The sequence below is a fragment of the Zea mays genome, chromosome 1 (genome assembly GCF_902167145.1).
Source record: "Zea mays cultivar B73 chromosome 1, Zm-B73-REFERENCE-NAM-5.0, whole genome shotgun sequence".
NCBI lineage: Eukaryota > Viridiplantae > Streptophyta > Magnoliopsida > Poales > Poaceae > Zea > Zea mays.
This window is the reverse complement of record NC_050096.1, coordinates 271,743,067-271,756,090: the sequence shown is the minus strand read 5'-3', so window position 1 is coordinate 271,756,090 and position 13,024 is coordinate 271,743,067. Positions and strand designations below refer to the sequence as shown.

At 43.3% G+C, this 13,024-nt stretch overlaps 3 protein-coding genes across 3 annotated transcripts; 1 reads left to right on the top strand and 2 right to left on the bottom strand.

Annotated features, from left to right (window-relative positions):
• Nucleotides 1-4,056: 4,056 nt before the first annotated feature.
• Nucleotides 4,057-10,257, bottom strand: LOC103645558 (probable protein phosphatase 2C 33). The gene is made up of 5 exons (XM_008668593.4): nt 10,248-10,257; nt 9,885-10,153; nt 9,613-9,784; nt 9,299-9,516; nt 4,057-4,399 (listed from the first exon to the last, which is right to left on the bottom strand). Exons 1-5 carry the CDS (start codon nt 10,255-10,257, stop codon nt 4,241-4,243), a joined length of 828 nt encoding a protein of 275 aa, XP_008666815.3. The 3' UTR covers nt 4,057-4,240.
• Nucleotides 7,815-8,990, bottom strand: LOC103643868 (uncharacterized). Its single transcript, XM_008667048.2, has 3 exons — nt 8,895-8,990; nt 8,564-8,777; nt 7,815-8,491 (listed from the first exon to the last, which is right to left on the bottom strand). The coding sequence occupies exons 2-3, from the start codon at nt 8,741-8,743 to the stop codon at nt 8,048-8,050; spliced, it is 624 nt and encodes a 207-aa protein (XP_008665270.1). The 5' UTR covers nt 8,744-8,777; nt 8,895-8,990; the 3' UTR covers nt 7,815-8,047.
• On the top strand, nt 10,207-12,757 carry LOC100275093 (uncharacterized). Its single transcript, NM_001149276.1, is given in 3 exon segments — nt 10,207-10,543; nt 11,224-11,276; nt 12,549-12,757. Coding segments are annotated over 3 exon segments (294 nt in total). The 5' UTR covers nt 10,207-10,392; the 3' UTR covers nt 12,639-12,757.
• The last annotated feature ends 267 nt before the right edge of the window (nt 12,758-13,024 follow it).

The window sequence follows — 13,024 nt, the reverse complement described above, 5'->3', positions numbered from 1 at the left end:
GAACAAGTCATCATTGCATGCGATCATCCGAACAGCCATGTTAAAACAATCTGTATCTATCGGCTTATTTACATCCAATATATCTTTAAGTTTTTTAAGACTTAAAAAATTGGATAGAGTTTAGTGCTCTGAATCCAATGTTTCCTATTAAATGAACATTTGTTTTTATAGTTAAAGCATGAATATTTACCATGCATATATTATATTAAATGAGAATTAACTTATTTTAAATATTTGGCGTTGTCTATCCCCATGATATATGTGCATAACACAAACATCAGTTCTTGTGTGTTTGTTGATGTTACTTTAGCAGGCAGAACACATGAAGATATATATGGTTTAATTTGATGTGATGTATTTGACGATTTAGGTAACTCACATGGAGTATCGATTATTTCAAGATCACTTGAACTCTCTCAATCTTCATCCACATTGTGGTCAAGATTTTGATGTATTTTCTTTGTGTTTAATCTCGAGTCCCATAATATTACAGATAGCTTAAACCTAAACATTGTTATATCATCCTGCAAGTATATAAATTAGAACAAAAGAAACATTGTTCCTATAAATATACGTCCTCTACTTGAGTTACGTTATCAGATAGGGAAGATCCTATCCAGTATTCCATATAGTTTATCATCCATAACCCGCAAGATACCCTTATATGAAATTTAACGGATCGGGTGAGTTTCTATGTATATATGAAAATAAATACAACCAATTTTGTAGAGTGGTGGTCACATGAATTTTACCCATCGGTTTGCATTTGTGTTGTGATCTTCTCTATAATTGGCCATGATGCAACATCAAGGTTCGACCACTTGCCTTGGTAAAGCTCTTTATGTTCTGCTGCAAGTTTAATCTGTCTTTCTAGACCTTTTAACTATGTGTATATATAAAACATATCAAGATTTATAGATAATAAATAATGTAATGATGAAATAATCATAATATAAAAGAAATAATTACTCACTGTAGTATAAAGGTCTCGGCGATCCGTTATTTGTTGTCCCATAGAATCGAGTACATGTACCTCACTTTTTTTTGCATTCAGAACTGCCAGGTACTAGTGAAAGTTTTCTATATTTATTGGAATGAACACCTTCATAGAACATACACATTAACATTAATTTGTAAGTATTGTGCACCAATATATTACATATTACATATATTAAAAATGAGCTGAGTTTTAGGTCAACCATGTCAGACTGTAAATAGTTGTCCACCATTTTTTCAATTGTGTCTTCCTTACAATGTAAGAGCACCTTAGGGTCGCCATCACGCTTAAGCAGACTGGAAATGAATGTGTTCTCCAAGAAGACCTTTCCACCTTCTCTATGAAGTAAATGCTCTTCATCCCTAATACAGTGTATATATGCACTGAGGACCTGTACACCAAAAGAATACAATTAGTAGATCAAATATACATGCTAGCTTTAAATTTGTATACCATACTGTATAATAGGATAATTATAAATATATATACTTTATTACTGTATATAATATGGACATACAGATGTACTTACTTCGCCAGACAATTAGATATCACCATGAAAAAGACATTCCATATCATTTCTGTTTAACCATGCACTGTCGATGTTCACCACAACTTGTTTCACCGGTAATGTTTTAATGTATTCAATAAGCTGAACATCTTCTGGGTGCATTTATAATCTATACAATGAAAAATATTATACTTAATAAGCAAATGATATATCCGAAAACCAATAAGATGCAATAAGGCAAGAAAAAAATTACCTTCAGAGATAACTCGAGCTACATTAAACTTCTTTGATTTTTTATGTTGTGATATTCTAATAAGTGTGTCCAAAGCATCTTGTTTGTTCTGCTCTAGCATATTCGCATCAGAACTTATTTGACTTGATTCGTTTTGAACATTCAAAGATGTCAGGTGTATCACATCTGTATGAGGAGTGAATGAAACATAAGTCTCTTGACAAAAGCATTTTTAGGAGTACTCATAAGACAATATTTACATTTAGGAGTGTAGATAAGAGAGCCTACCCGGTTGTGGTCCAAGATTGGCTTCAGTTGACACTTTAACAGGATTGAAAATACAGTCAATACCTACTCCCACAACATCTTGTGATTGTTTTGCAGCATTACCAACACTGACCTTACTATCCTCGCTCTCTATATCTATGGCGCACAAGAGAAGAATTAAGTGTCAAACAAATATTTATTATTACAGACCTTAGTTTTTTTGTAATTGATAATAGCACTTACCCAGTTTATGTTCGTCAGTGTCATTAGTTGGCACGTGTGCTGAACAACCACTGCTAGCCACAACCTCATACGATGGTTCAGCAGTATTGCCAACATCGACATTTCCTTCCTCCACCTCTATATCCATTGTGAGTTGGTCTATATCCATAAGATTGAAAGTGTCAAACATAATTTTATTGACAAAAGTATTTAGGTATGTAAAGTACAAGACTAATGGTCAAACATCGTATTTCATGGATTGTTGTTCATAGATCAGAAAATAACACACGCCCAACCATGCAACACGATGTATTTTCCCAGAGAAGATTTACAAAAGCTTGCATGAAACCTAGATGTCATGAACAATCAGGTTTAGATGCAAACATATATAGGATAGTTATCGTCTGAGAAGAATCCGAGCAGGCACAGATTGACGTAAATTACTAAGAAATGCCTCTAGCCTATACCTCTATACACATATTTAATGAAATTTTATTTTTATATCTCACTTAACATATAATAAATTAAAATAGGCAATAATTAATATATTTATAGTGTAAATAATGAAGCATGTCTTTCATTAATTTTAGTAGTTTAGGTCGGTCAGTGCTTCACTTTTACAGATTTTTCTTAGAAAAAATTAGTTGTCGTAAGTCTGAAAATGGAATATGTCAATTCCCCAACCTACGTCATATCATATCATTGTGAATGCTTAACATATTCAATGCCGCCCAAGCTATAGCTACTGAACTGAAAACCAGAAATTCACCACTGGCTAGTGGCCACAGTAATCAAGGATCATCTTCAAGAGCCAAATTGCTCCAATTAGACTCTAGTACTACATGGATTGGCTCAATTACTCTTCAAAAAATCAAGTCAATGGCAATTGCATATAGATCACTGCTTCTTTCATCCTAAACAAATCCTGACTAAGCTAGAAATCTACTCAAAACTCATATGCATATGCAAATTGAGTACAACAGAACAGGGCAGAATTTTTTTAGATGAGTAGCACAAGGAATGACAATATTACATCCTTCATCAAAGAAGTACGGCGAGTGCGAGAGGATGGCGAGAGCTCACCTTGGCTATGATACAGAAGAGGTTTGCGGTGACCTTGGCATTGAGGAGTGCGTTCTCGGCGGTGCGCTGGTCAAGGGCTCAAGGCTTAGCGCTAGCAGCATCGGCCATCCTTCCCCTCGCTCCCGATGCCCATCCCGGCGTCTTCGTCTGTAGTCTGCCGCCGCTGCAGTAGTAGCAGCAGTCTCCCGTCCCGCTCCCTAGGGTTAATGATTCCGGCGAGAGGTAGGTAATAGTGGAGCGGCGATGTTGATCACGTCGACGGTTGCGACTTGCGAGGGGTTGCGCGGCGATGCACTCGACGCTGGGGAGAGAGAGGAGTATTAAGAGCATCTACAGTTACCTTAAAAAATGGTCGCTCCTAACCGTCCATGTGCCGCAGGCCACGGTGGCGACATACCACGTCGTTGGGGGCTCGATGTGGTCCATCCCGCTGCGCGATGACCTGTACATGGCCTGGTCCGACCAGTGACTGGAGTGGAGAACCGTTGGATCTTACAGCTGACCTAACATCATGCAGAATCATCTACCCTCGGGGCGGTGTTCTGGTGACAAATGGTGCGCTGCATGACAAGCTTGTCGAAATGATCTCAGCAAGTTACAAGTAGCTACATTGTTTCACAGGCCAACACACCTTGTATTTTTCGAATTTGAATCATTTTACCTTATCTATTCGATCTTCAGTGAAATCGTATTCGATCTTCAGTGAAATTGTATTTAATCTTCGATGAAATTGTATTCGATCTGCACATCTCTATTATTAAAACCCCATGGGGTTTTAACGCCTCTCCACACTCTACGGACACTCCAGCACTCGCGCGTGGACGCGTGGCGGCGTGCCGGACCTGAATATTTTCTTCGATTCAGCAGAGCCGTCGTCGAGCTGCGTCTGTTAATCCTCTGATTTCGAGTCTGTAGAGAACCGGGTGCGGTTTCAACGTCGAGGCATTGCCCGCTTCACCTCCATACGTCCAGTTCTCCACCCCACTTCGCCCACCGAGTGCCAGTGGAGCGCTTCCTTGATTCGCCACCTCCTGTCCCTGATGGATCTTGAGAGGCACAAGCCACCAGGCCAGCACCGGAGAGGGCCGACCTAAGAGATAATTGCCATTATAGACGAAGAGCGGACGGGATTCGACGAAATGGAGGCCATGGCGTTGGCTTCTCTGTTCTGGAGACGCAGACGACAGCCAATCGCTAAAACGGAAAGGTGACAGCGCTTGGAGCTGCGTAAACAGGTATTACTCTCCTGTCCCCGTTTACCGTTCGCCTGCGCAGACGCCGTCTGGCATACTCCTCTCTACACCGTCTCTTCTTGCGGCTGCTCTCGGGGTCGGCCTGCTCGCGGCAGCTGGCGTACTCCTCTCCTCGCTGAATCGGACTGCTCTCGGGAGCTGGCGTCTTCCTACTGCGGCTGCTTCCGGTTTCCTCTTCGTGAGTTCTCCTGCTATCCTCTGTCTCCCATGGCTATCGTATGTGAACCATGGCTATCGTCTGTTCCCCTCACCGAACCCGGTTGTGAACTTAGGTTTTCTCTGATTTTGGATCCATGGACTTCAAGCCCAGTTGCAATTCGCCAGACTCTAACGCCATTCCCAACTCCCCCGATGTAGATCCAGCATTAGGCGAAACAGGTGGCAGTGAGGTGAGGTCAATTTACATACATTGTCTTTAATTTCTAAAATAGTGTTGGATGCTCCTGCATGGTCTTCAATTTTTAAAACAGTCTCGCTTATGCTTGGAGGCTCCTACATTGTCTGTAATATAGGGACTTCAGAGGATTGATGGGGAATCACAACTGCACTAGGATTCGATTATAGTTTCAGATGTATTGGATGATGAAGGCAGAGTACAAGTACCATGCGAAAATGAGATATATTTTAATCTTGGACTCAATAAAGAGGATGAGGCAGCGAATAATAGGTTTTCTGGCAGTGGTACAAATTGTCATGCACAAGGAAGTTTGGATACGGACAACGAAGACCACCATGCTGATCAGCCTTGTCAAGACTACATTCCAGATGAAAAGAGGGTGGTGTATAATAGGATGAATCCTTCTATGCAGCCAGGTTGTTTGTTTCCTAACATGAAAGAATTTAGGATTGCTATGCGACAGTATGCAATAAAACATGAGTTCGAGCTTGGAATTGAAGTTACTTCGACAACAAGATACGTTGGATACTGTAAGGGTGGTGATTGCCCTTGGAGGATCTATGCACGCGAAGAGAAGAAAGGATTGCCTACTATTGTGGTAGCTGTACTAGATGATGTTCACACTTGCACATCTAGTGGAAGGAGGAGGACTACTACGCCAACTTGTGGTTGGGTCGCATTCCACGCTAAACCCTTGCTCATGAAGAAACCACAAATGGGTGCTAAAGAGTTACAACAAACACTACAAACAACTCATAATGTCACTATTGGGTATGATACAGTTTGGAAAGGGAAAGAGAAGGCTTTGAGAGAGTTGTATGGATCTTGGGAGGAAAGCTTCCAGCTCTTGTACTCTTGGAAGGATGCTGTAATTGCAGTCATGCCCGATAGTGTGATTGAGATTGATGTTATTTTGGAAGATGGGAAGTACTATTTTAGTCGATTCTTTTGTGCCTTTGGTCCATGCATATCTGGGTTCCGAGATGGGTGCAGACCTTATCTTAGTGTGGACTCGACAGCATTGAACGGTAGATGGAACGGACATCTTGCATCTGCTACTGGTGTAGATGGCCACAATTGGATGTACCCAGTATGTTTTGGCTTTTTCCAAGCTGAGACGGTTGACAATTGGATTTGGTTCATGAAACAGCTGAAAAAGGTTGTGGGTGATATGACACTTCTTAGCGATACTAAAGGCTCGGACTAGAGGGTTGGGCCACTTGTCCATTGTAAAATGTGACAACTACATGGCAGAGGTACGAGACAACACTAATTGTATGACTAAACATGTCGTGAATGCAGAACTGAAATAGTGTTCTTGTGAGGAATGGCAACACACTGGGTCACCGTGTCAACATGGTCTAGCCCTAATAATAGCCCAAGATTCCAGAGATGTAGGTATGGAAAATTTTGTTGACGATTATTACTCTACTGAAAGATTCAAGATAGCATATTCTAGAAGGGTGGAACCAATTGGTGATCGTTCGTTTTGGCCATCAGTTGATTTCGCCAGTGGAGTGTTTGCACCAATAGCTAGAAGAGGTCTTGGAAGGCAACGAAAAAATAGAATTAAAAGCTGTCTCGAGGGTGGGAGTGCTAGAAAAAAAAGTAGCAACGAAAATGAAAAAACGAAAAAGCGACTCAAAAGGCAATACACTTGTCCTAATTGTGGTGAATTGGGACACCGCCAATCTAGCTACAAGTGCCCTTTGAATGGGACCAAAAAAAGGCTAGTTCTCAACTTACTTCTATATGTTCAATTTATATTAGTACTCGTGAACTAAATGTTTGAGTATTTTTTTGAGTAGGAAAAGGAAACCACGGAAGAACACCACAAAAAATTGGATCCCTAAAGAGCTGCGGACTTCTTCACAGAATGTACCAGAACAGCCAGACCTAGCAGAGGAAATCACTGAACAAGAGCTAGAAGAGCCACAGCCAGAGACAGAACAATTGGGTCTTGCACTCTTCCAGCCACTCGGTGCACAAATCACTGAACAAGTGGCCGATGAAACAGCCGAGCAAGCTCCACCTGCTTCTCCACCACCGACAAGGAAATGGCTAGTGAAGAAAATCACCCCCAAGAAAAGACTGAGGATTAGTGCTCAGAAGAAGCAGTATTAACTGCTAAGAACAACCACTGTGCTCAGAAGAAGCTGTATTTGTTGTAAGACTGCTAAGAACAAACACTATGTATTCATCAGTTTCAGTTTGTTGTAAGACTGCTAAGAACAAGCCCAGTGTATCCATCAGTTTCACCTGTATTTGTTGCTAAGAACAACCACTGTGCTCCACCTGTATTTGTTGTAAGACTGCTAAGAACAAGCCCAGTGTATTCATCAGTTTCAGTTTTAGTTGCCAGTTCGGTGCTTCCCAGTTTCAGTTTTATTTTAGTTGCCAGTTCGGTGCTTCCCAGTTTTCGTTCTAGTGTATCTGTGCATGCCGTCATCAGCTCTCAGTGTATCTGTGGTTCCCAGTTTCAGTTGTAGTTCTCAGTATATCTGTGGTTCCCAGTTTCAGTTTTGGTTTTAGTTGTATCTGTGCATGGCGTCATCAGCTCTCAGTGTATCTGTGGTTCCCAGTTTCAGTTCGGTCACTTGCCCAGATCGGTCACTTGCCAGTTCGGTCACTAGCCAGTAATCTGGTGAAATACCAAAGGACCTGGGTCTGCCAGTTATGTGGTGGACAGCTTGCAGATCAGTTATCTGGTCACTTGCAATTGTTGCTGCTTGCCCAGTTTCAGAGAAACATATTGTCGCCTAGTTCGGTCACTTGCCCAGTTTCAGAGAAATAGAGAGCAAAAAACATATAACATATAACACAAAACAGATAACATATAACACAAAACAGATAACACTGAGCCATTAGTTCTTACAACCTCATCTCCACAACACAGAAAACAGATAACACTAATGTTCTTACAAACGCCATTCATCTTGTCTGAACACGACAACAAACACTAGGGTTCATACAACAGATACTAGTTCATACAACAAATATCAGTTCCGTCCTTCCAAAATATATCCCAGACAGACCAAAATGACACCAAAATGAAACCAACCCACCAAAGGCAACCTCATGTCCACAACTACATGTTACGGTCGTTTATCTCTTCGAACCTGTAGTTTATCACACGATAGTGCTCTTCGAATGAGACATTAGCTTTAATCTCTTCCCACTTGAAGTCTTCAAAAACCATTTCCCATAGCTCTGGACCTTCTGTACTGTAGCCATCACCAAGTTCATCATCATCTAGAGGATGTTCATCATCTACGGAAGGGTTGTCGTAAAGATCCCAAGTTGGATTCTTAGTTTCTAAATCTTCTTCACAGACAATTGAAGTTTTGTCTAGCTCCTTGCACACATGTTCTAGATGCCCGCGAACCTTTCCTATCTTGCCACCTTGTACCTCTGGAATAGTCGAACACAATTTTTGAACCGAATGCAACAGTTTAGATTGCCTCCTCATTTCTTGAATAGCATATCTCAACGAATTCTTTATGTTCACATGATACTTGAAGTCGACAAGATCCTGTGCAACAACCAGATGACAATCCATTTCTATCAACAAAAAATTTGAGTGTATGAGTTTGATAATCCATACCACATTCGATGAGGCCTTAACTGCTTCAACCTTGTCCACGGCAATGGCGGCGAACTGAACCGCAGCCTTGGCCTCCTTCTCAGCAACAAATACCGCGCATCTAGCCTCCGAGGCCGCAACGGCAGCAGCATGAGAAGCTTCCACAGCATCTGCAACCACTTTGCTCGGTGGAAAATCCATCCGCACAGGAGCAGAGAAAATTCGGCTAGGGTTTCTGGATTGAGGAAGCGGGCGGCATGAACACGGAACGGCGGCTAGGGTTACAATACGCGTTAACCATACAAGGCAGAGATGGGAATCGGTCCAGCATTGTCGGAGCACGAGAACTCACCGCTGAGAAGAGGAGACCGCAAGCAGCCGCAAGAGGAAGAAGAGAAGCAGGCGGCGATGTCGACCCCGAGAGCAGTCCAATTCGGCGACGGAAGATATGCGAATGGTCACAAGAGGAGTACAAGAGACGCCGTCTACGCAGGCGAACGGTAAACGGGGACAGGAGAGTAATACCTGTTTACGCAGCTCCAAGCGCTGTCACCTTTCCGTTTTGGCGATTGGCTGTCGTCTGCGTCTCCAGAACAGAGAAGCCAACGCCATGGCCTCCATTTCGTTGAATCCCGTCCGCTCTTTGTCTATAATGGCAATTATCTCCCGACCTAAAGTCCCCCCAGCATAAGCATTCATGCAGGAATTGATTGAGGATAAGCAAGTTACCGATTCACTCGAACTGAAGTGGCTTACCTCCTGGCCGCCAAAGAGATTGAGCCGGCCTACTTCCCCACCACTGGCCGTGACGTGCTCCCGCTCCTCTGCATTCTCCTCCAGGTGGTGGTCCACGGTTAGCAGCTGCAACTCGCCGCCCTGCGTGTCCAGGATGCAGCGCGAGTCACCCACCGACGCCACCGTGACCGTGAACCCATCGATGACCACCAGTGTCGCCGTGGTTCCCGACACCTCCCCTTAATAGGCACACACACAGACAGATACAGGGACGATAACTACGTTGACCTCCAATCTCGACTGCAAATGGTACTGGGCAGTAGCATGGCACTCACCCTTGCGCTGGAAATCGATGTCGGCCTTGACAAAGCCGGCGACGAGCGCGCGCGGCAGCGCCTGCAGCCAGTCTTCGCGGTCGATGTCCGGCGGCAGCGCACTCATGACGTGCTCGAGCAGATGCTCCTTGCTGTAGACCGCCGCCGACACGCCGTTGTGGCCGTCGAACACCTGGCGCGCTAGATCCACGCAGCGGAGAGGCGTCAGAACAGGGCGCAGCAGCGCGCGCGCGCGAGAGAGAGAGAGAGGCGGGCGGGAGGGCGGTACGTACGGCGAAGACGGAGAACGCGGATGCGGGGTCCCCGGGGACGCGGAGGCAGTCGGGCTTGACGAGGAAGTAGTCCTCGCCACGCTTGGCGAAGCCGGCGTGCCCGTAGCGCAGGGCCGGGCGCTCGGAGCCCCCCGCGTGGAGCTCCAGGCCGATGAGAGTCGCCAGTAGGGGAGGGGGAGGACAGGAGGTGTCGAGGTCAAGGAAGCGCTCCACTGGCGCTCTACGGACACTCCAGCACTCGCGCGTGGACGCGTGGCGGCGTGCCGGACCTGAATATTTTCTTCGATTCAGCAGAGCCGTCGTCGAGTTGCGTCCGTTTCTCCTCTGATTTCGAGTCTGTAGAGAACCGGGTGCGGTTTCAACGTCGAGGCATCACCCGCTTCACCTCCAGACGACCAGTTCTCCACCCCACTTCGCCCACCGAGTGCCAGTGGAGCGCTTCCTTGACCTCGCCACCTCCTGTGCTCCCCCTCCTGTACTGGCGCCCGTTGTTTCTTTCCCTTGCCGGATGCCCGCCGCCGGAGCTGAAGAGGGGGAATGCAGCCGCCACAGCACTACCCGCCGACGCCTGAGGCGGGGTCGCGGGGGCCAGGGCCGGCCCCACCACCGTCGACGAGGCGTCCATGGAACTCAGCAAGAGCTTCATCAAGGCTCTGCAGGTGCTCCCCAAACCCCGCATTCCTATATCTATAAACGTGCACACACAACAATCCTCCCTTTTTCCTAAAAGAAAAATTAGTTTATGCTTCGTCTCACAAGGGATCCGGTTGGATTTATGCTTCATGATGATGGCGTGGGAGCTCAAGAACCTACGCCCACAACTCTGCACCGTCTCCGAGTACTGCGAGAAGTCCTACCTCCACAGCAAGCAGAAGCAGGACTGAGTCACGTTCCTGCTCCTGGAAAGTTGTCCACTGGCTATATAGCCTTGGTTCGTTTTGATATTCTGCAAAACTGTTAAAACTGAATAATATTTTTTTGATTTTCACCTAAAGTTTACAAGTTAGCTTAGGTATAAATTTATAATGTTAACATTCAGCTCCAGTTTTGCGTGCGTTGTTTTAATGTGACCATTGTGTGAATGTTGTCCACATGATTTCATTGGTTTTAATATCTCGTTAATAATTATCTGAATTTGGTAATATTCAGTTTGTTTTTAACCACCATGCAAATACTAGAATTACCTTCTGGTCATTAAATGAAGTGGTCCCTGTTCAAACTGCTTCAAGATGTAAAAAATTCGCCTTGTGATTGAAGGATCTGTTAAATTAGTATCCACATTTGATTTGCTCTGCTGGTAAGGGAGGTTCTGACCCAGTGCAATTTATGGTACATGTAGGGGCTCCATGTGAGAAGGCGAAAGAGATTCTGATGGAGGAAAGCAATGTTCAGGTTCGCTGTTTTGTTCGCTTTCGTTGAAAATTATCAGCAATTCTACTTTATGACCAATTGAGATATCATCTAATCATGGATGTGTAATAGCAAAACATGTAGGAAGCTGCTAGATTGACTTACTTAAACTAAGACTCAAGCATTGCATCAGATATCTGATTTTGTGTACAACAAATACTACTTAGACAAAAAAGCATGGCAGAATGTTTTACCCCTACAATGAGGACCATTACATTGTTCACCTTTGATGTGGATATACTGAAAGGAGTGGAGAGGGAAATAAGGTATCAAGTTAAGTGTGCTACAGCCATGGGACAACACACTAAATCTATCAATGTGATGCCCTTCATATGCAATCTAGATAAACAAATAGGATTAGTAATGCATGATAACACAGTGAAGGCCCGTTCCAACTTATCACAAATACAGCTAAACAAAAAGCCAAAAAATATGAGAAACCAAACAAAAAAAGTGAGGAGTGAGAAGATGACGGACTAGCTTATTCCTTAAACCAAACAGTCTATTACATTTCCATGCCAGTCTGGCGCTAGGATTCCTGCGTATCAATGCAAAATGAGGTTAGAAATAACTATAGTATGTAAATATCAATAATGATTTGTTTATCACTGTAGATTTTTTTGGCACCTGTTGATTTTAAATAATAGCTGATGTGGTTGAAGCAAGCCCACCTCAACATGGATTACGACAGCCCAGTAATTTACTAATACCATTTGCCCACCTCATTTATGGTTAGCTACTCATACTTAGATACAAACTAAACCTACCATCAATGATGTGGCTCATGCAATCTAACCCATATGTTGTGCCACTAGGAACTTTTCCAGCTTACAGGATCTAGATCACCTATGCCAGTTATTGTACCCATGTACCTGAGAACATCAAATGATTTGATTAGTAGTATAGAATACGCAAGATAATGACAACTATAATTTAGAATGCCCTATCCCACTACAAGCGCAAGAGCCCCTGTTTGTGATTTTAACTGCATGCCAATTTGGCTCTGTTGTTTTTCTTTTCATGTAGGAATGCAGACATACATATTTATATAAATATTTTAAGTGATTCTACAACGTAAAAAGGCATTCCTGTTAACATATAGTTTGAAAATCTCCTTTTCACGTTTAGGTTGTTTCTCATGTTTATCTTTAAAAGACTTGTTTGCCATCTGACATCTTATTTGTAAATTGTGTGCTTCATGATGATAAATACTTTTAATCCCTGTGTTTGACTAACCTTTTATGTGGCTTGCAGAAATTCTTTCTTTATGCTAATGATGAAGATGCTGCAGAAGATGGAGATCAGGATGCTGAATTGCTGATAGTTCGGTTTGAAAAAGGTTAGATCTGAACATCTATGGTAGTACATTGTTATGTGACATTGGTAATTATTTTTGGCAATATAGATAATACCGCACACACACACAATGCACCTCATATACTGGTTGTGTTGTGATTTGTTTACTAGAGGCCTGTAAATTAGTAATATAAAAAAATTGACAAAGTTGCGGATGTGAGCACGTGTCCGAACTTAATTTTGAAAATATTGGTTCCCTTGGTTCAATAGTTTGACTTTTTACATAGCCCAAAATATGTCATGGTCTTGTCCAGTGCCAGCGAACTACGATAGCTGTGCTGCCAAATTTTGGTTTCGGTATATGGCATGGTAGTAAAAAAATATAGTTTTCCTTTAGCAAATCACCCAAATCTGCTGAAATCAGATCAACAGTT